Raw genomic sequence first — 23,094 nt, 5'->3', positions numbered from 1 at the left:
CACTATGTATACTACACTATGTATACTACACTATGCATACTACACTATGTATACTACACTATGTATACTACGCTATGTGTACTGTACTACACTATGTATACTACACTATGTATACTACGCTATGTATACTACACTATGTATACTATGCTATGTATACTACACTATGTATACTACACTATGTATACTACACTATGCATACTACACTATGTATACTACGCTATGTATACTACACTATGTATACTACACTCTGGGCTCTGGTCAAAAGTAGTGCACCCTATTCCCTATGGGCTTTGGTCAAAAGTAGTGCACTATGTAGGGAATAGGGTGCTATTTGGGATGGACCCTATACACTCATTTCACAACATGTGTCAAACTCATTCCACGGAGGGCCGAGTGTCTGCAGGTTTTCGCCCTCCCTTGTACTTGATTGATGGATTAAGGTCACTAATTAGTAAGGAACTCCCGTCACCTGGTTGTCTAGGTCTTAATGGAATGGAAAAATCCAAAAACCCGCAGACACTCGGCACTCCGCGGAATGAGTTTGACACCCCTGCATTACACAGACAAACCTGGCACCCGCCCGTTTCCACTACAGTCTAGGTTGATTGTGTTTCAGTCACAGCTGACCCATAAAGGAAGAACACTCAAAATTAATTTAAGATAGCCTCAGCAGTCCACCGATTGGAAATGCTAATTTCTTAACAACGCCATCCACAGATCAATAAAAGACAAAGTAATTTAGGCTGTAGGGAAATCAATTCATCGTTTACAGCACAGTTAGCATGGCAGACTTGTTTTAACTGTGGATGGCATAAAAGATGAGTGAAATATTCTTGAGATTCTTCAATGCATACTTTTATTACACAATAGTTTTGATGCAAATTAATATACTGTATATAATATGAGAAATGACGTTTAGCGGACGCTTTCTCCAACTTACAGTCATATGGGTGGCCCTCAGTGGGAATCGAACCCACGACCCTTAGCGTTGCAAGCACCATGCTTTACCAACTGGGACACATGGGACCAAATGAATGTTGGTCAGGCAGATGCCCTATGAAAAGTGATGCCATAGTGTATAACCAAACCATTTCCTCAAGCGTTTAATGTGTTTAATGTGATGTTTCAGGGGGCTCACACGAAGACTGGAACAAATCTCGCCCCCTAGTGGTGACATACGTCAGACCAGGAGGTCCTGCAGACAGGTGATGTGGATCATGGTGTGACAACTTATTCCCCAGGAGCACAGGGTCAGCTAGAGCACAGGATCAGCTGGAGCACAGGGTCAGCTGGAGCACAGGGTCAGCTAGAGCACAGGGTCAGCTGGAGGAGCACGGGGTCAGCTAGAGCACAGGATCAGCTGGAGCACAGGGTCAGCTGGAGGAGCACGGGGTCAGCTAGAGCACAGGATCAGCTGGAGCACAGGGTCAGCTGGAGCACAGGGTCAGCTAGAGCACAGGATCAGCTGGAGCACAGGGTCAGCTAGAGCACAGGGTCAGCTAGAGCACAGGGTCAGCTGGAGGAGCACAGGGTCAGCTGGAGCACAGAGGAGCACAGGGTCAGCTAGAGCACAGGGTCAGCTGGAGGAGCACAGGGTCAGCTGGAGCACAGAGGAGCACAGGGTCAGCTAGAGCACAAGGTCAGCTAGAGCACAGAGGAGCACAGGGTCAGCTAGAGCACAGGGTCAGCTAGAGCACAGAGGAGCACAGGGTCAGCTAGAGCACAGGGTCAGCTGGAGGAGCACAGGGTCAGCTGGAGCACAGAGGAGCACAGGGTCAGCTAGAGCACAGGGTCAGCTGGAGGACCACAGGGTCAGCTGGAGCACAGAGGAGCACAGGGTCAGCTAGAGCACAGAGGGGCACAGGGTCAGCTAGAGCACAGGGTCAGCTGGAGGAGCACAGGGTCAGCTGGAGCACAGAGGAGCACAGGGTCAGCTAGAGCACAGAGGGGCACAGGGTCAGCTAGAGCACAGGGTCAGCTGGAGGAGCACAGGGTCAGCTGGAGCACAGAGGAGCACAGGGTCAGCTAGAGCACAGGGTCAGCTAGAGCACAGGGTCAGCTAGAGCACAGGGTCAGCTGGAGGACCACAGGGTCAGCTGGAGCACAGAGGAGCACAGGGTCAGCTAGAGCACAGAGGAGCACAGGGTCAGCTAGAGCACAGGGTCAGCTAGAGCGCAGAGGAGCACAGGGTCAGCTAGAGCACAGGGTCAGCTAGAGCACTTAGGAGCAAAGGGTCAGCTAGAGCACAGGGTCAGCTAGAGGACAGGGTCAGCTAGAGGACAGGGTCAGCTAGAGGACAGGGTCAGCTAGAGGACAGGGTCAGCTAGAGGACAGGGTCAGCTAGAGGACAGGGTCAGCTAGAGGACAGGGTCAGCTAGAGGACAGGGTCAGCTAGAGCACAGGGTCAGCTAGAGGACAGGGTCAGCTAGAGGACAGAGGAGCACAGGGTCAGCTAGAGGACAGAGGAGCACAGGGTCAGCTAGAGGACAGGGTCAGCTAGAGGACAGAGGAGCACAGGGTCAGCTAGAGGACAGGGTCAGCTAGAGGACAGGGTCAGCTAGAGGACAGAGGAGCACAGGGTCAGCTAGAGGACAGGGTCAGCTAGAGGACAGAGGAGCACAGGGTCAGCTGAAGCTACAGTACACCTACTAATTTCTTTATTCTTTATTTTTACTATTTTCTACATTGTAGTATAATAGTGAATACATCAAAACTATGAAATAACACATATGGAATCATGTAGGAACCAAAAAATTGTTGAGCAAATAAAAATATATTTTAGATTCTTCAAACCCGTTGCCTTTGCCTTGATGACAGCTTTGCACACTCTTGGTATTTTCTCAACTAGCTTCATGAGGAATGCTTTTCCAACAGTCTTGAAGGAGTTCCCACATATGCTGAGCACTTGTTGGCTGCTTTTCCTTCATTCTGCGGTCCAACTTATCCCAAACCATCTCAATTGGGTTGAGGTCGGACGATTGTGGAGGCCAGGTCATCTGATGCAGCACTCCATCACTCTCCTTCTTAGTAATATAGCCCTTACACAGCCTGGAGGTGTGCTGGGTCATTGTCCTGTTGAAAAACAAATGATTGTCCCACTAAGCCCAAACCAGATGGTATGGCGTATCGCTGCAGAATGCTGTGGTAGCCATGCTGGTTAAGTGTGCCTTGAATTTAAAAAAAAAAATCACTGACAGTGTCACCATCAAAGCACCCCCACACCATCACACCTCCTCCTCCAGGCTTCATGGTGGGAACCACACATGCGGAGATCATCCATTCACCTACTCTGCGTCTCACAAAGAAATGGCGTTGGTGCACTTTAGTAGGTGTTTCTTTGCAGCAATTCGACCATGAAGTCCTGATTGACGCAATCTCCTATGAACAGTTGATGTTGAGATGTGTCTGTTACTTGAATTCTGTGAAGCATTTATTTGGGCTGCAATCTGAGGTGCAGTTAAATCTAATGAACTTATCGTCTGCAGCAGAGGTAACTCTGGGTCTTCCTTTCCTGTGGCGGTCCTCATGAGAGCCAGTTTCATCATTGATGGTTTCTGTGACTGCACTTGAAGAAACTACTTAAATTCTTGAAGTTTTCCGGATTGACTGACCTCCATGTCTTAAAGTAATGATATTTAAGATTGAAGAATCTTAAATATATTTTAATTTGTTTAACACTTTTTTGGTTCCTACGTGATTCCATGTGTGTTATTTCATAGTTTTGATGTCTTCACTATTATTCTATAAATGTAGAAAATAGTTTAAAAAATTAAGAAAAACCTTTGACTGGTACTGTATGTTATAGTGCACTGCTATGTAGGGTGCATATGTAGTGCACTGCTATGTAGGGTGCATATGTAGTGCACTGCTATGTAGTGCACTGCTATGTAGGGTGCATATGTAGTGCACTGCTATGTAGGGTGCATATGTAGTGCACTGCTATGTAGGGTGCATATGTAGTGCACTGCTATGTAGGGTGCATATGTAGTGCACTGCTATGTAGGGTGCATATGTAGTGCACTGCTATGTAGGGTGCATATGTAGTGCACTGCTATGTAGGGTGCATATGTAGTGCACTGCTATGTAGGGTGCATATGTAGTGCACTGCTATGTAGTGCACTGCTATGTAGTGCACTGCTATGTAGGGTGCATATGTAGTGCACTACTGGTGTCATTTGAGACAGGACCTGTGTTCCATTTTTCTGTGTGGGTTTGGCTGAGAGGGATATTGAAAATGAATATCTCTCCTGAATATGTCGGCTGGTGCTAGTTACATATGAATATGTTTTCACTCTTCACACCCGCATGTAAAATACGAGGGATGAGACATTTCAGCCGACGCTGAAGTGAGAGAGTGTGCGAGAGATAGAGAGCGAGGGATCGAGTAGACAGAGGAAAGGTAGAGGTAGGAGGAGAGAGAGAGGAGAGGAAGTGGTAGAAGGAGAGAGAGGAGAGGAAGGGATAGAAGGAGAGAAAGGAGTGGGTAGAAGGAGAGAGAGATGAGAGGAAGGGGTAGAAGGAGAGAGAGAGGAGGGGTAGAAGGAGAGAGAGGAGGGGTAGAAGGAGAGAGAGGAGGGGTAGAAGGAGAGAGAGGAGGGGTAGAAGGAGAGAGAGAGGAGAGGAAGGGATAGAAGGAGAGAAAGGAGTGGGTAGAAGTAGAGAGAGATGAGAGGAAGGGGTAGAAGGAGAGAGAGAGGAGGGGTAGAAGGAGAGAGAGGGGAGGGGTAGGTGAGATAGAGGAGGGGTAGAAGGAGAGAGAGGAGTGGGTAGAATGAGAGAGACAGGAGGGGTAGAAGAAGAGAGAGAGGAGAGGAAGGGGTAGAAGGAGAGAGAGAGGAGGGGTAGAAGGAGAGAGAGTAGGGGTAGAAGGAGAGAGAGTAGGGGTAGAAGGAGAGAGAGGAGTGGGTAGAAGGAGAGAGAGGAGGGGTAGAAGGAGAGAGAGAGGAGAGGAAGGGATAGAAGGAGAGAAAGGAGTGGGTAGAAGTAGAGAGAGATGAGAGGAAGGGGTAGAAGGAGAGAGAGAGGAGGGGTAGAAGGAGAGAGAGGGGAGGGGTAGGAGAGATAGAGGAGGGGTAGAAGGAGAGAGAGGAGTGGGTAGAATGAGAGAGACAGGAGGGGTAGAAGAAGAGAGAGAGGAGAGGAAGGGGTAGAAGGAGAGAGAGAGGAGGGGTAGAAGGAGAGAGAGAGGAGAGGAAGGGGTAGGAGAGAGAGAGGAGGGGTAGAAGGAGAGCGAGAGGAGGGGTAGAAGGAGAGAGAGGGGAAGGGTAGAAGGAGAGAGAGGAGGGGTAGGAGAGAGAGAGGAGAGGAAGGAGAGAGGAGACGAGAGGAAAGGTAGGAGAGGTAGAAGGAGAAAGAGAGGAGAGGTAGGAGATAGAAGAGAGGAGAGGTAGAAGGAGAAAGAGGAGAGAAGAGAGGAGATGCAGAATGAGAGAGGAGAGGAGACAGAGGGAGAGGAGAGGTAGAAGGAGAGAAAGAGAGGAGAGGACATGCAGAAGGAGAGAGGAGAGGAGACAGAAGGAGAGGAGAGGTAGAAGGAGAGAAAGTAGATCAGAGGGTGCAGTCTGCCATAATGAAACTGGATTTATTCAGTGTACCACTTTGGCACAAGGAATGGAAATGCTGCTTGGGTTTTCTCTGCCATTTGTATGATAGTCCAAGAATTTAGTTACAGAACATTGTTGGAGAGGAGGTCCCTTAAATACAATGTGACAGGATGCAGAAAGTGGAAGAGAATATGCCATGCTTCTCCCTCCCTCCATCTCTCCTTCCCTCTGTCCTTTGCTCACTCTCTTGCTCCCTCCTATCTCTCTCTCTCTCTCTCTCTCTCTCTCTCTCTCTCTCTCTCTCTCTCTCTCTCTCTCTCTCTCTCTCTGTCTCTCTCTCTCTCTCTCTCTCTCTCTCTCTCTCTCAATTCAATTCAAGGGCTTTATTGGCATGGGAAACATGTGTTAACATTGCCAAAGCAAGTGAGGTAGACAACATACAAAGTGAAAATATAAAGTGAAAAACAACAAAAATTAACAGTAAACATTACACATACAGAGGTTTCAAAACAGTAAAGACATTACAAATGTCATATTATATATATATATATACAGTGTTTTAACAATGTACAAATGGTTAAAGGACACAAGATAAAATAAATAAGCATAAATATGGGTTGTATTTACAATGGTGTGTGTTCTTCACTGGTTGCCCTTTTCTCGTGGCAACAGGTCACAAATCTTGCTGCTGTGATGGCACACTGTGGAATTTCACCCAGTAGATATGGGAGTTTTTCAAATTTGGATTTGTTTTCGAATTCTTTGTGGATCTGTGTAATCTGAGGGAAATATGTCTCTCTAATATGGTTATACATTGGGCAGGAGGTTAGGAAGTGCAGCTCAGTTTCCACCTCATTTTGTGGGCAGTGAGCACATAGCCTGTCTTCTCTTGAGAGCCATGTCTGCCTACGGCGGCCTTTCTCAATAGCAAGGCTATGCTCACTGAGTCTGTACATAGTCAAAGCTTTCCTTAATTTTGGGTCAGTCACAGTGGTCAGGTATTCTGCCGCTGTGTACTCTCTGTTTAGGGCCAAATAGCATTCTAGTTTGCTCTGTTTTTTTGTTAATTCTTTCCAATGTGTCAAGTAATTATCTTTTTGTTTTCTCATGATTTGGTTGGGTCTAATTGTGCTGTTGTCCTGGGGCTCTGTAGGGTGTGTTTGTGTTTGTGAACAGAGCCCCAGGACCAGCTTGCTTAGGGGACTCTTCTCCAGGTTCATCTCTCTGTAGGTGATGGCTTTGTTATGGAAGGTTTGTGAATCACTTCCTTTTAGGTGGTTGTAGAATTTAACGGCTCTTTTCTGGATTTTGATAATTAGTGGGTATCGGCCTAATTCTGCTCTGCATGCATTATTTGGTGTTCTACGTTGTACACGGAGGATATTTTTGCAGAATTCTGCGTGCAGAGTCTCAATTTGGTGTTTGTCCCATTTTGTGAAGTCTTGGTTGGTGAGCGGACCCCAGACCTCACAACCATAAAGGGCAATGGGCTCTATGACTGATTCAAGTATTTTTAGCCAAATCCTAATTGGTATGTTGAAATTTATGTTTCTTTTGATGGCATAGAATGCCCTTCTTGCCTTGTCTCTCAGATCGTTCACAGCTTTGTGGAAGTTACCTGTGGCGCTGATGTTTAGGCCAAGGTATGTATAGTTTTTTGTGTGCTCTAGGGCAACAGTGTCTAGATTGAATTTGTATTTGTGGTCCTGGTGACTGGACCTTTTTTGGAACACCATTATTTTGGTCTTACTGAGATTTACTGTCAGGGCCCAGGTCTGACAGAATCTGTGCATAAGATCTAGGTGCTGCTGTAGGCCCTCCTTGGTTGGTGACAGAAGCACCAGATCATCGGCAAACAGCAGACATTTGACTTCGGATTCTAGCAGGGGGAGGCCGGGTGCTGCAGACTTTTCTAGTGCCCGCGCCAATTCGTTGATATATATGTTGAAGAGGGTGGGGCTTAAGCTGCATCCCTGTCTAACCCCATGACCCTGTGTGAAGAAATGTGTGTGTTTTTTGCCAATTTTAACCGCACACTTGTTGTTTGTGTACATGGATTTTATAATGTCGTATGTTTTACCCCCAACACCACTTTCCATCAGTTTGTATAGCAGACCCTCATGCCAGATTGAGTCGAAGGCTTTTTTGAAATCAACAAAGCATGAGAAGACTTTGCCTTTGTTTTGGTTTGTTTGGTTGTCAATTAGGGTGTGCAGGGTGAATACATGGTCTGTTGTACGGTAATTTGGTAAAAAGCCAATTTGACATTTGCTCAGTACATTGTTTTCATTGAGGAAATGTACGAGTCTGCTGTTAATAATAATGCAGAGGATTTTCCCAAGGTTACTGTTGACACATATTCCACGGTAGTTATTGGGGTCAAATTTGTCTCCACTTTTGTGGATTGGGGTGATCAGTCCTTGGTTCCAAATATTGGGGAAGATGCCAGAGCTAAGTATGATGTTAAAGAGTTTTAGTATAGCCAATTGGAATTTGTTGTCTGTATATTTGATCATTTCATTGAGGATACCATCAACACCACAGGCCTTTTTGGGTTGGAGGGTTTTTATTTTGTCCTGTAACTCATTCAATGTAATTGGATAATCCAGTGGGTTCTGGTAGTCTTTAATAGATGATTCTAAGATCTGTATTTGATCATGTATATGTTTTTGCTCTTTATTCTTTGTTATAGAGCCAAAAAGATTGGAGAAGTGGTTTACCCATACATCTCCATTTTGGATAGATAATTCTTCTTGTTGTTGTTTGTTTAGTGTTTTCCAATTTTCCCAGAAGTGGTTAGAGTCTATGGATTCTTCAATTGCATTGAGCTGATTTCTGACGTGCTGTTCCTTCTTTTTCCGTAGTGTATTTCTGTATTGTTTTAGTGATTCACCATAGTGAAGGCGTAGACTCAGGTTTTCCGGGTCTCTATGTTTTTGGTTGGACAGGTTTCTCAATTTCTTTCTTAGATTTTTGCATTCTTCATCAAACCATTTGTCATTATTGTTAATTTTCTTCGGTTTTCTATTTGAGATTTTTAGATTTGATAGGGAAGCTGAGAGGTCAAATATACTGTTAAGATTTTCTACTGCCAAGTTTACACCTTCACTATTACAGCGGAACGTTTTACCCAGGAAATTGTCTAAAAGGGATTGAATTTGTTGTTGCCTAATTGTTTTTTGGTAGGTTTCCAAAGTGCATTCCTTCCATCTATAGCATTTCTTAATGTTACTCAGTTCCTTTGGCTTTGATGCCTCATGATTGATTATTGCTCTGTTTAAGTAGACTGTGATTTTGCTGTGGTCTGATAGGGGTGTCAGTGGGCTGACTGTGAACGCTCTGAGAGACTCTGGGTTGAGGTCAGTGATAAAGTAGTCTACAGTACTACTGCCAAGAGATGAGCTATAGGTGTACCTACCATAGGAGTCCCCTCGAAGCCTACCGTTGACTATGTACATACCCAGCGTGCGACAGAGCTGCAGGAGTTGTGACCCGTTTTTGTTGGTTATGTTGTCATAGTTGTGCCTAGGGGGGCATATGTGGGAGGGAATGCTGTCACCTCCAGGCAGGTGTTTGTCCCCCTGTGTGCTTAGGGTGTCAGGTTCTTGTCCGGTTCTGGCATTTAGGTCGCCACAGACTAGTACATGTCCCTGGGCCTGGAAATGATTGATTTCCCCCTCCAGGATGGAGAAGCTGTCTTCATTAAAATATGGGGATTCTAGTGGGGGGATATAGGTAGCACACAGGAGGACATTTTTCTCTGTTAGGATAATTTCCTTTTGAATTTCTAGCCAAATGTAAAATGTTCCTGTTTTGATTAATTTAATGGAGTGAGTTAGGTCTGCTCTATACCAAATTAGCATACCCCCTGAGTCCCTTCCCTGTTTCACACCTGGTAGTTTGGTGGATGGGACTACCAGCTCTCTGTAACCTAGAGGGCAACCAGTGGGTCCGTCTCCTCTATACCAGGTTTCTTGCAGGATGACAATGTCTGTATTACCGATTTCTTTGGTGAAGTCCGGGTTTCTGCTCTTTAGGCCAAAGGCAGATGACCTCAGGCCTTGGATATTCCAGGATAATATAGTGAAGGCTTTTTGTTCCATAGAGTGTCCAATGTTGTTGGTCGTGGTTTGGCCTCAGGCCAGTAAGTGTGAGCAGAGCCTGCTGAGCATCTGGTACATGCCATTGGCTTCGGCGAGTGTGAGAGTGGGGGTTGGGACTGTTTGCCCGCTCACTACCTGGGCGTATGTGTGGCTTCCATGTTGAGGCCCTCTTTGCGGGGGTGGGGTGCATGGGGTGGGCAGGAGTGGCATAGGTCTGATCTGAGGGGGCCTAAATGGGGTGTGGGCATGGTTGACGTGGGGGGGTGTTGATTGGTTGGGGTGGGGGTGTGGATGTGTCTGGGTGTACTGTGGTCTGGATGTAATTCCTCTTGGCGTGGGTCCTCTATGTGTAGGTCCAGGGGGGGGTCCTGCAGATCTGGGAGGGTGTCTCGCTGGTCTGGATGGGGTGTCTATTGATCTGTTGCTCCTGTGTGAAGTGTTGGGGATACGTTTGAGAGCGATGTCCTTTAGAGTTCGGGCAAAGGTGGGCACTGCTGCCTTGTAGAGGTGGACCTGGTCATAGAGGCTGTTCGAGTCCAGGGTGGAGTGGTGGGCCAGGAAAACGTTTGGTTTTGAGGCACAGTCACGGGAAATACTTGCATTTACCCGCTGTATTGTGGCAGGGTGGAAGTCTTTTCGTGGTAGCAGGGTGGAGATAACCACTTGTGCGTTGGGGAAAGTAGAAGAAGCCTTTTCAATCACTCCCTTCAGTGCTGTGGCCACTCTTTCCTGCTGTGCTCTCAGGTCGTTTGTGCCTGTGTGTATTATTATGTGGCTGGGTGAGCCTAGTTTGGCCTCAGACAGAAGGTCTAGGGCGCGTTGGGTGTTTGGACACCAGAGTTTAGACACACTGTGTTTGGGAAAAAGTTTTTTTTCTTCTATATATTTCCCATTTGAGTCCATAAGTAGTACAATCTGTGTCTTGTGTTTGTCCTCAGTGGGTGTGGGGGGGTTGTCAAAAGGGCTATCAGGGTGGCTGACAGGGGGGGTGTTCAGAGGGGGTGAGAGCCTCTGGGCTTGGGGTTCTTCATTTGTCTGTTCTGCTGTGATGTCGACTCTATGGTCAGGGTCTGGTGTGGACTGTTCTGCTGTGGTGTCGACTCTATGGTCTCTCTCTCTCTCTCTCTCTTTCTCTCTCTCTCTCTCTCTCTCTCTCTCTCTCTCTCTCTCTCTGTCTTTCTCTCTCTGTCTTTCTCTCTCTCTCTCTCTCTCTCTCTCTCTCTCTCTCTCTCTCTCTCTCTCTCTCTCTCTCTCTCTCTCTCTCTCTCTCTCTCTCTCTCTCAACTACGAGGCTGTTATGTAGGCTGAGACATCTTCCATCTCTGTCTTTGGTTCAGTCTATCAGGTATGAAGGTAAGACCCAGATGCAGACAACGTCGAATTAACAATGGTTTAATAATCCAACAGGGGCAGGCATTACACAGGTCAAGGGGCAGGCATTACACAGGTCAAGGGGCAGGCATTACACAGGTCAAGGGGTCAGTAAACCAGAGGTGGGGCAACGGTACCGGACGGCAGGCGGGTTCAGGATCAGGGTAAGGCAGAGTGGTTAGGCTGGCGGGCTCGGAGTCAGGACAGGCAAGGGTCAAAAACCAGGAGGGCGAGAAATAGAGAGACTGATAAAAGCAGGAGCTGAGACAAATCCACTGGTCGACTTGACAAACAAGACGAACTAGCAACAGACAAACGGAGAACACAGGTATAAATACCCAGGGGATAATGGGGAAGATGGGCGACACCTGAAGGGGGGTGGAGACAATCACAAAGACAGGTGAAATAGATTAGGGTGTGACACAGTCAGCGTTCCTTTGTGTCTCCTCTGTTGTCTCCTCTGTTGTCTCCTAGGACTGTGGTCAAATGTCACAAATCGCCTGACAGTTGTATAAAAGTCATTTTAGATAGCTTGGGTTGGATAGAAGCCATCTTCATTTCCTCCTTTTTCCTTTTACAACAAGGAAGTTGTTATGAACTCTGAAAAGGATCTACCCTGTGCATCTGCCACCATATGTCTTGTATAACATCTCTGGTCAGGTCACATGGTCAGGAACAAAATCTGGATTTACTAGTTCATCTATCCTTGTTTATTGAACCAAATAACATTGACCCCCCCTTCTTCTTCTCTGCCCATCTCTACCATTTATCTTTCTCTACCTTCCTGTGTCTCTCCTCTCCATGTGTCTCTCTCTTCTCCCTTCCTCTGCCTCTACCTGTCCCCCCCGTCCCCCCGTCCCACCCCCCTGTCCCACTGTAGAGAGGGTAGCCTGAAGCCGGGGGATCGTCTGATGTGTGTAGACGGGGTGCCCCTCCACAGTGCCAACCACAGGGATGCCCTCGCCGTGCTCAACCAGTGTGGTCAGGAGGCCCTCCTACAGATCGAGTATGACGTCTCTATCATGGGTAAGAGAAACCGTCCAAAATATAATGTATTCTATTCTAGTCATTCTATCTCTATCAGAGTTCACACTCTCCTGGAGAAATAAATAAGTAATATTTCATTTAAATAATGTCAGCTTATTTTGTGTCATCCAGGCTGAATATTATTTGTTTATAGTTCTTTAACTTCACTGAAAGGTGAAACAAAGTGAATAGTGAGTAGTAATGTGTTGGGATCCCAGACAGTGTGTTTTATTTGCAGCTCTCGAAGGGAAGCAACTAGACTTAATAATAAATCCCAGTCACTTCACTGACTTTCTTCACCTGGAACCAGCCAGGGGGAGAATACCAGACAGTACCTGCCTACCTGGGCTGCAGGACTTTGATACTTGACTGTCTATTCATTTATATTGACTCAACAGACCCCAGAGGCAAGGGAAACAGCAGCTGTTGTCTCTTTCTCCTCCAAACTTTATCCAATATTACAATTATCAACTATCACAGTATAGTGTAAAAAATGCGCTATTCAATAGCTGTATTTTCCTGGCCACAATTCTGCTGTTTTCCATCCTTCCCTACTAATCAGGGATTCTGACCTGGGACACCAGATGAGTGGACAAAACACTCTGGTCGTTGAATACGGCAGGGTAGCCTAGTGGTTAGAGCGTTGGACTAGTAACCGGAAGGTTGCAAGTTCAAATCCCCGACCTGACAAGGTACAAATCTGTCCTTCTGCCCCTGAACAGGCAGTTAATCCACTGTTCCCAGGCCTGTCATTGAAAATAAGATTTTGTTCTTAACTAGTTACATAAAGGTAAAAAAAATAAAATGACAGTAATTGACCAATTATGGTAAATCAGGTAAAAAATAAAATCACTTCAGTCCTCAAGGGCTGGAACTGAACTTCCCTGGACCATAATGACAGCTAATTGTCCCATGTTCCTGCTGTTAACCTCTCATTGTAATACATTTCTGGGAGGTGGACTCTGAATGCCATATCGTAGTCATCATTGAGTTGCAGGAATTAAAAAGTTTAAACTGTGGAACAGTTTTTTTTGTGTCTAACTATCCATAAGATATGCATTGCCATGAGTATTGTGAGAATTATTCTGCCATAACTGCGACACAACCTCGTTTTTTTTTAAAGCCTGCAACCGTATTCTATCAAACTTTATCTGTGACCTTTCAGATACTGTGACGAATGTGTCTGGTCCCCTATTGGTGGAGATCGCCAAGTCACCAGGGGCGGCTCTGGGTATCACCTTGACAACCGCCACCCACAGGAACAAACAGGTCATCGTCATCGACAGGATCAAAGCAGCTAGTGTGGTGGACAGGTGAGTTGACAGACCCACAGGTAGAGTGGTGGACAGGTGAGTTGACAGACCCACAGGTAGAGTGGTGGACAGGTGAGTTGACAGACCCACAGGTAGAGTGGTGGACAGGTGTGTTGACAGACCCACAGCTAGAGTGGTGGACAGGTGTGTTGACAGACCCACAGCTAGAGTGGTGGACAGGTGAGTTGACAGATCCACAGGTAGAGTGGTGGACAGGTGAGTTGACAGACCCACAGCTAGTGTGGTGGACAGGTGAGTTGACAGACCCACAGCTAGAGTGGTGGACAGGTGAGTTGACAGACCCACAGGTAGAGTGGTGGACAGGTGAGTTGACAGACCCACAGCTAGAGTGGTGGACAGGTGAGCAGACAGACCCACAGGTAGAGTGGTGGACAGGTGAGTTGAACTGTTAGACAGTCTACCTATCACGTCATTCCTCAGATAGACAGTCTACCTATCACGTCATTCCTCAGATAGACAGTCTACCTATCATGTCATTCCTCAGATAGACAGTCTACCTATCACGTAATTCCTCAGATAGACAGTCTACCTATCACGTCATTCCTCAGATAGACAGTCTACATATCACGTCATTCCTAAGATAGACAGTCTACCTATCATGTCATTCCTCAGATAGACAGTCTACATATCACGTAATTCCTCAGGAGAGCACATTAGGGTACAAATACTGCTCTCTGTCTCTCTTTCTCTCTGTCTTTCTCTCTCTGTCTTTCTCTCTCTCTCTCTGTCTCTCTCTCTCTCTCTCTCTCTCTGTCTCTCTCTCTGTCTGTCTCTCTCTCTGTCTCTCCCTTTCTCTCTCTCTCTCTCTTTCTCTCTCTCTCTCTCTCTCTCTTTCTCTCTCTCTCTCTCTCTCTCTCTCTCTCTCTCTCTCTCTCTCTCTCTCAATTCAATTCAATTCAATAGGCTTTATTTGCATGGGAAATATATGTTAACATTGCCAAAGCAAGTGAGGTAGATAATATACAAAGTTAAATAAACATTAACAGTAAACATTAAACATACAGACGTTTCAAAACAATAAAGACATTTCAAATGTCATATTATGTATATATACAGTGTTGTAACAACGTACAAATGGTTAAATGGTCTCTCTCTCTCTCTCTCTCCCCCCCCCCCCCTCTCTCTCTCTCTCTCTCTCTCTCCAGGTGTGGAGCTCTCCATACAGGGGACCACATCCTGTCCATCGATGGGACCAGCACAGAGCACTGTTCAGTCCTAGAGGCCACACAGCTGCTAGCCAGCACATCAGACCAGGCCAAGCTAGAGATCCTCTCTGCCCACCACAGCAGACTGCCTAACAAACCACAGGACACTGGTGAGTATGAAGAGATAACACACACAAACACACACACACACACACACACACTCAGCAGGGACATGCCTGTGATGTCGCTTGCCTTTAGTTGTTTTAATTAGCTGTACTGAGCCTAATGTTTCCCCATGAGTATAACACTGAGATCTGCTTGCACACACACACACACACACACACACACACACACACACACACACACACTCAGCAGGGACAGGCCTGTGATTTTGTTTGCCGCCAGTTGTTTTAATTAGCTGTACAGGGCTTAATGTTTCCCCATGAGCATAACACTGAGACCCAGATTTATTCAGAGATGCACACATGCCAAAAATCCTGAAATCTCAGTCAGAGTAGAGCCCTGCATAGTGTGATACAAACACACAGCTTTTTCATACAACGTGTCATGTATCCAATGCTGCAGTGGATTATCTAGAGAGCCTCAGCACAGCAGACTAGAGCACATCAGACAGACAGGACAGACTAGAGCACATCAGACAGACAGGACAGACTAGAGCACAACAGACAAGACAGGACAGACTAGAGCAGGACAGACTAGAACACAGACTAGAGCAGGACAGACTAGAGCAGGACAGACTAGAACACAGACTAGAGCAGGACAGACTAGAGCAGGACAGACTAGAACACAGACTAGAGCACATCAGACAGACAGGACAGACTAGAGCACATCAGACAGACAGGACAGACTAGAGCAGGACAGACTATAGGAGGACAGACTAGAACACAGACTAGAGCAGGACAGACTAGAGCAGGACAGACTAGAACACAGACTAGAGCAGGACAGACTAGAGAAGGACAGACTAGAACACAGACTAGAGCAGGACAGACTAGAACACAGACTAGAGCAGGACAGACTAGAGCAGGACAGACTAGAGCAGGACAGACTAGAGCAGGACAGACTAGAACAGGACAGACTAGAGCAGGACAGACTAGAACACATCAGACTAGAGCAGGACAGACTAGAGCAGGACAGACTAGAGCAGGACAGACTAGAGCAGGACAGACTAGAGCAGGACAGACTAGAGCACATCAGACAGACAGGGCAGACTAGAGGAGGACAGACTATAGGAGGACAGACTAGAGCAGTACAGACTAGAGCAGGACAGACTAGAGCAGGACAGACTAGAGCAGGACAGACTAGAGCAGGACAGACTAGAGCACATCAGACAGACAGGACAGACTAGAGGAGGACAGACTAGAGCAGGACAGACTAGTGCAGGGCAGACTAGTGTAGGGCAGACTAGGGCAGGACAGACTAGGGCAGGACAGACTAGAGCAGGACAGACTAGTGCAGGACAGACTAGTGCAGGGCAGACTAGGGCAGGACAGACTAGAGCAGGGCAGACTAGAACAAGACAGACTAGAACAGACTAGTGCAGGGCAGACTAGAACAAGACAGACTAGAACAGACTAGTGCAGGGCAGACTAGGGCAGGCTAGAGCAGGGCAGACTAGAGCAGACTAGGGCAGGCTAGAGCAGACTAGTGCAGGGCAGACTAGAGCAGACTAGTGCAGGGCAGACTAGAGCAGACTAGGGCAGGCTAGAGCAGACTAGAGCAGGGCAGACTAGAGCAGACTAGGGAAGGCTAGAGCAGACTAGTGCAGGGCAGACTAGAGCAGACTAGGGCAGGCTAGAGCAGACTAGAGCAGACTAGGGCAGGCTAGAGCAGACTAGTGCAGGGCAGACTAGAGCAGACTAGGGCAGGTCAGAGCAGACTAGTACAGGGCAGACTAGAGCAGACTAGAGCAGGCTAGAGCAGACTAGAGCAGGGCAGACTAGAGCAGGCTAGAGCAGAGCAGAGCAGATCAAGGCGGATCAGAGTAGAGCAGTACAGAACACAACAGACTAGAGCAAGGCAGACTAGATTAGGGCACAGTAGAGCAGGGCAGAGCAGAGCAGATCAGAGTAGAGCAGAGCAGAACACAGCAAACTAGAGCAGGGCAGAGTAGAACAGAACAACGCTCCCAGCCCTCAATGTGTGGAAGAATAAGAGGTCTCTGATACACCCAGACAGGCAGTATCTTACAGGATCTGATTCATGCCTGCTATGTGGGTCAGCTTATGCAAAAGGCTGCACTAGACATGCACAATCATCTGATGTTAGGGCAGTGAAAGCTGCAGATTTTATTTATTGTCACTGGCTATGCACCCGAGAGTATGCATGACTGGCTCAATTCAGTAGTGTGGTTAAACCATAGAGATACAGTATATAGTAAACTCTAGACACTGTACTTCAACTGTTACATGTTATTTCAGTCCCCTTCTATTTAATTCCATTATTTTCATTTCCCTTCTATTCAGTTCCATTCTATTCAGTTCCATTCTATTAAGTTGCCTTCTATTCAGTTCCCTTCTATTCAGTTCCCTTCGATTCAGTTCCCTTCTATTCAGTTCCCTTCTATTCAGTTCCCTTCTATTCAGTTCCCTTCTATTCAGTTCCCTTCTATTCAGTTCCCTTCTATTCAGTTCCCTTCTATTCAGTTCGCTTCTATTCAGTTCCCTTCTATTCAGTTCCCTTCTATTCAGTTCCCTTCTATTCAGTTCCCTTCGATTCAGTTCCATTCTATTCAGTTACCTTCTATTCAGTTCCCTTCTATTCAGTTCCCTTCTATTCAGTTCCCTTCTATTCAGTTCCCTTCTATTCAGTTCCCTTCTATTCAGTTCCCTTCTATTCAGTTCCCTTCTATTCAGTTTGCTTCTATTCAGTTCCATTCTATTCAGTTCGCTTCTATTCAGTTCCATTCTATTCAGTTCCCTTCTATTCAGTTCGCTTCTATTCAGTTCCCTTCTATTCAGTTCGCTTCTATTCAGTTCCATTCTATTCAGTTCCCTTCTATTCAGTTCCCTTCTATTCAGTTCCATCTTCAACATGATTTAAGGATTAAGTAAGAACATGCCAGGTCCCGTTGGTATCCTTTACTATACACTGTACATACTGTAGCAGTTCTCCCAGAATTAAACAGCTTCAAAAATGTTTTCCTACTGTATCATGTACACTATGTTATGTTACTGTGAGGATTATATCAAATCTTTGCATGGGTTGGTACACGCTACATGCTACATGCTAAATGCTACATGTTCCAGGGAGAACACAAGGCCTGTACTACAGCTTTTTGTTTCCCTTGAATCCTTTGTATTTATCTTATTTTATTACTAATTAAAAATATATATATACTTTTACCACTTTTTCTCCCCAATTTCTTGGTATCCAATTGGTAGTTACAGTCTTGTCTCATCGCTGCTACTCCCATACGGACTCGGGAGAGGCAAAGGTCGAGAGCCATGTGTCCTCCGAAATACTTCCGAAATATGACCCAACAAAGCTTCTTCACACAATGCCACTTAAACCGGAAGCCAGCCACACCAATGTGTCGGAGGATCACCGTGCACCTGGCGACCGTGTCAGCGTGCATTGCGCCCGGCCTGCCACAGGAGTCGCTAGAGAGCGATGGGACAAGGAAATCCCTCCTTTTGCCAAACCCTCCCCTTGTGAAGATGGCAACGAAGGAGATGGCAGCATCGCGACTAGCTCTTAGAAAACTTTGCAGTATTTTGTTTTTATGTATACTATTTTTTACATTATTAGCTCAGGAATTGTTTTGTGTCATTACATACAGCCGGGAAGAACTATTGGATATTAGAGCGGCGGTAAACTCACCAGAACTACCAGCATTACGACCAGAAATATGACTTTATGGAGCAGATCATTTGTTCAGTCTCTCCAAAACAATTTCAATTATTCCAGAGCCTGACACAAAACATCGCCGGCAGAGGAGAGGCACTCGAGGTGGCCGGCTGGTTCGACTTAGGAGGCACGCACACCACCCACCGCTTCTGAATATATTACTTGCTAATGTTCAGTCTTTGGATAACAAAGTTGATGAGCTTAGAGCAAGGATTCCTTTCCGGAGAGCCATCGGAATAATTGTCTCTCCGGGAAGCACAAGGGCGGGAGGGGTGTGTTTTAATGATTAACGACTCATGGTGTAACTCTAGGAACATAGGAACATACAGGAACTCAAGTAATTTTGTTCACCCGACCTAGAGTACCTCACAATTAAATGCAGACCGTATTATCTCCCAAGAGAATTCTCCTCTGTCATCGCCACAGCCACGGACCTCAAAGAACTTCACTGGACTTTATGCAAACTGGAAACCACATATCCTGAGGCTGCATTTATTGTAGCTGGGGATTTTCACAAAGCAAATCTGAGGACTAGGCTGCCGAAATTCTATCAACATGTTGACTGTCCTACTCGCCCTACTAAGACTCAACCATTGCTATTCAAATGGGATACTTACAAGGCCCTCCCCTGCCATCCTTTCGGCAAATCTGACCACGACTCCATCTTACTCCTCCCGTCCTATTGGCAGAAACTCAAACAGGAAGTGCCCGTGCTTCATACTATTCAATGCTGGTCTGACCAATTGGAATCCATGCTTCAGGATTGTTGATCACGTGGACTGAGATATGTTCCGGGTAGCGTGCAAAAATAATCTAGACACAAATGCAGATACGGTGACTGAGTTCAGGGAAGTGTATAGGAGATGTAGTACCCACTGTGACTATTAAAACCTACCCTAACCAGAAACCGTGGATAGATGGTAGCATTCGTGCGCAACTGAAAGTGCAAACCATCGCATTTAACAATGGCAAAGCGACTGGTAATATGGCAGAATATAGACAGTGTAGTTTTTCACTCCCCAAAGCAATCAAACAAGCTAAACGTCAGACACAAGACAACAGTTGCAAACAGTTGAAGTTGGAAGTTTACATACACCTTAGCCAAATACATTTAAACTCTGTTTTTCACAATTCCTGACATGTAATCCTAGTAAAAATTCCCTGTCTTAGGTCAGTTAGGATCACCACTATATTTTAAGAACGTGAAATGTCAGAATGATAGTAGAGAGAATCATTAATTTCAGCTTTTATTTCTTTCATCACATTCCCAGTGGGTCAAAGTTTACATACACTCAATTAGTATTTGGTAGCATTGCCTTTAAATTGTTTAACTTGGGTGAAACGTTTCGGGTAGCCTTCCACAAGCTTCCCACAATAAGTTGGGTGAATTTTGGCCCATTCCTCCTGACAGAGCTGGTGTAACTGAGTCAGGTTTGTAGGCCTCCTTGTACGCACACACCTTTTCAGTTCTGTCCACACATTTTCTAAGGGATTGAGGTCAGGGCTTTGTGATGGCCCCTCCAATACCTTGACTTTGTTGTCCTTAAGCCAACTTTGGAATTATGCTTGGGGTCATTGTCCATTTGGAAGACCCATTTGCGACTAAGCTTTAACTTCCTGACTGATGTCTTGAAATATATCCACATGATTTCCCTTCCACATGATGCCATCTATGTTGGATAGTGCACCAGTCCCTCCTGCAGCAAAGCACCCCCACAACATGATGCTGCCACCCCAGTGCTTCACGGTTGGGATGGTGTTCTTTGGCTTGCAAGCCTACCCCTTTTTCCTCCTAACATAACAATGGTCATTATGGCCAAACAGTTCTATGTTTGTTTCATCAGACCAGAGGACATTTCTCCAAAAAGTCCGATCTTTGTCCCCATGTGCAGTTGTAAACTGTAGTCTGGCTTTTTTATGGCGGTTTTGGAGCAGTGGCTTCTCCTTGCTGAGCGGTCTTTCAGGTTATGTCGATATAGGACTTTTACTGTGGATATAGATACTTTTGTACCTGTTTCCTCCAGCATCTTCAAGAAGGTCCTTTGCTGTTGTTCTGGGATTGATTTGCACTTTTCACACCAAAGTACGTTCATCTCTAGGAGACAGAACGTGTCTCCTTCCTGAGCGGTATGGGGGCTGCGTGGTCCCATGGTGTTTATACTTGCGTACTATTGTTTGTACAGATGAACATGGTACCTTCAGGCGTTTGGAAATTACACCCAAGGATGAGCCAGACTTGTGGAGGTCTACAATTGTTTTTCTGACGTCTTGGCTGATTTCTTTTGATTTTCCCATGATGTCAAACAAAGAGGCACTGAGTTTGAAGGTAGGCCTTGAAATACACCCTCAGGTACACCTCCAATTGACTCAAGTTATGTACATTATCAGAAGCTTCTAAAGCCATGACATCATTTTCTGAAATTCTCCAAGCTGTTTAAAGGCACAGTCAACTTAGTGTATATCTGTATATGTACAGTGCTTTCAGAACGTATTCACACATTTACATTTCCTGACGGAATTTCAATTTGATTAAATTAACATTTTGCCTCACTGGACTACACCCAATACCCTTTTAAATGGTCAGTTAAGAACACATTTTTATTTACAATGACGGCCTACTAAAAGGCAAAAGGGGATGGGAGATGGGATTAAAAAAATAAAATAAATACAATATAAATATAGGACAAAACACACATCACGACAAGAGAGACATCACAACAATACATAAAGAGAGACCTAAAACAACAACATAGCATGGCAGCAACACAACATGACAACAACATGGTAGCAACACAACATGGCAGCAGCACAACATGGTAGCACCACAAAACATGGTACAAACATTATTGGAAACAGACAACAGCACAAAGGTCAAGAAGGTAGAAACAACAATACATCACACAAAGCAGCCACAACTGTCAGTAAGAGTGTCCATGATTGAGTCTTTGAATGAAGAGATGGAGATAAAACTGTCCAGTTTGAGTGTTTGTTGCAGCTCGTTCCAGTCGCTAGCTGCAGTGAACTGAAAAGAGGAGCGACCCAGGGATGTGTGTGCTTTGGGGACCTTTAACAGAATGTGCCTGGCAGAACGGGTGTTGTATGTGAAGGATGAGGGCTGCGGTAGATATCTCAGACATGGGGGAGTGAGGCCTAAGAGGGTTTTATAAATAAACATTAACCAGTGGGTCTTGCGACAGGTACACACAGATGACCAGTTTACAGAGGAGTATAGAGTGCAGTGATGTGTCCTATAAGGAGCATTGGTGGCAAATCTGATGGCCGAATGGTAAAGAAGATCTAGCCGCTCGAGAGCAGCTTTACCTGCCTATCTATAAATTATGTCTCCGTAATCTAGCATGGGTAGGATGGTCATCTGAATCAGGGTTAGTTTGGCAGCTGGGGTGAAAGAGGAGTGATTATGATAGAGGAAACCAAGTCTAGATTTAACTTTAGCCTACAGCTTTGATATGTGCGGAGAGAAGGACAGTGCACCATTTAGCCATACTCCAAAGAACTTGAATGAAGTGACTACCTCAAGCTCTAAACCCTCAGAGCTAGTAATCACACCTGTGGGAAGAGGGCCATTCTTCTTACCAAACCACGTGAACGTTGTTTTGGAGGTGTTTAGAACAAGATTAAGGGCAGAGAAAGCTTGTTGGACACTAAGAAAGCTTTGTTGTAGAGCGTTTAACACAAACTCCGGGGAGGAGCCAGCTGAGTATAAAAGACTGTATCATCTGCATATAAATGGATGGAGAGAGCTTCCTACTGCCTGAGCTATGTTGTTGATGTAAATTGAGAAGAGCGTGGGACCTAGAATCGAGCCTTGGGGTACTCCCTTGGTGACAGGCAGTGGCTGAGACAGCAGATGTTCGAGCCTTGGGGTACTGCCTCCTGAACAGCTAATCAAAGGGCCATCCCCTCTTTTACGCTGCTGCTGCTACTGTCTGTGTATTATCTATGCCCTTTTCTTGTCCCTTTAACTCTACCTACATGTACACTTCTGTTAAAAAATTTGGGGCCACTTAGAAATGTCCTTGTTTTCCATGAAAACATACATACATGAAATTAGTTGCAAAATGAATAGGAAATATAGTAAAGATGATGACAAGGATGTAAATAGTGATTTTTAATTGAAATAATAATTTGTTCCTTAAACTTTGGTTTCGTCAAAGTTTCCTCCATTTGCAGCAATTACAGCCTTGCAGACCTTTGGCATTCTAGTTGTCAATTTGTTGAGGTAATCTGAAGAGATTTCACCCCATGCTTCCTGAAGCACCTCCCACAAGTTGGATTGGCTTTGTGAGCACTTCTTACCTACCATACAGTAGCTGCTCCCACAACAGCTCAATAGGGTTGAGATCCAGTGACTGTGCTGGCCACTCCGTTATAGACAGAACACCAGCTGACTGCTTCCTTGCAAAATAGTTATTGCATAGTTTGGAGCTCTGGTTTGGGTTATTGTCCTGTTGAATGAAGAAATCGGCTCCAATTAAGCGCCGTCCACAGGGTATGGCAAGCCGTTGCAAAATGGAGTGATAGCCTTCCTTCTTCATGATCCCTTTTACCCTGTACAAATCTCCCACCCCTGACCATCATATTGCCTCCATCATGCTTGATAGATGGCGTCAAGCACTCCTCCAGCATCTTTTCATTTTTTATGTGTCTCACAAATGTTCTTCTTTGTGATCCGAACACCTCAAAC

The 23,094-nt window shown here is 45.7% G+C and overlaps 1 protein-coding gene across 1 annotated transcript in view; it reads left to right on the top strand.

The window, feature by feature from the left end:
* The window catches only part of LOC110494809 (glutamate receptor-interacting protein 2-like), a 163,126-nt gene that overhangs the window by 52,863 nt on the left and 87,169 nt on the right, over window positions 1-23,094 (top strand). Inside the window, exons 6-9 of the mRNA XM_036948442.1 lie at window positions 1,130-1,205; window positions 11,898-12,043; window positions 13,209-13,356; window positions 14,523-14,692. Coding sequence (XP_036804337.1) covers window positions 1,130-1,205; window positions 11,898-12,043; window positions 13,209-13,356; window positions 14,523-14,692 — 540 coding nt within the window. The remainder of the gene's footprint in view (window positions 1-1,129; window positions 1,206-11,897; window positions 12,044-13,208; window positions 13,357-14,522; window positions 14,693-23,094) is intronic.

Source organism: Oncorhynchus mykiss, chromosome 17, assembly GCF_013265735.2.
Source record: "Oncorhynchus mykiss isolate Arlee chromosome 17, USDA_OmykA_1.1, whole genome shotgun sequence".
In the NCBI taxonomy this organism is placed as follows: domain Eukaryota; kingdom Metazoa; phylum Chordata; class Actinopteri; order Salmoniformes; family Salmonidae; genus Oncorhynchus; species Oncorhynchus mykiss.
The sequence above is the reverse complement of the archived record's forward strand: the minus strand, read 5'-3'. Positions and strand labels throughout refer to the sequence as shown.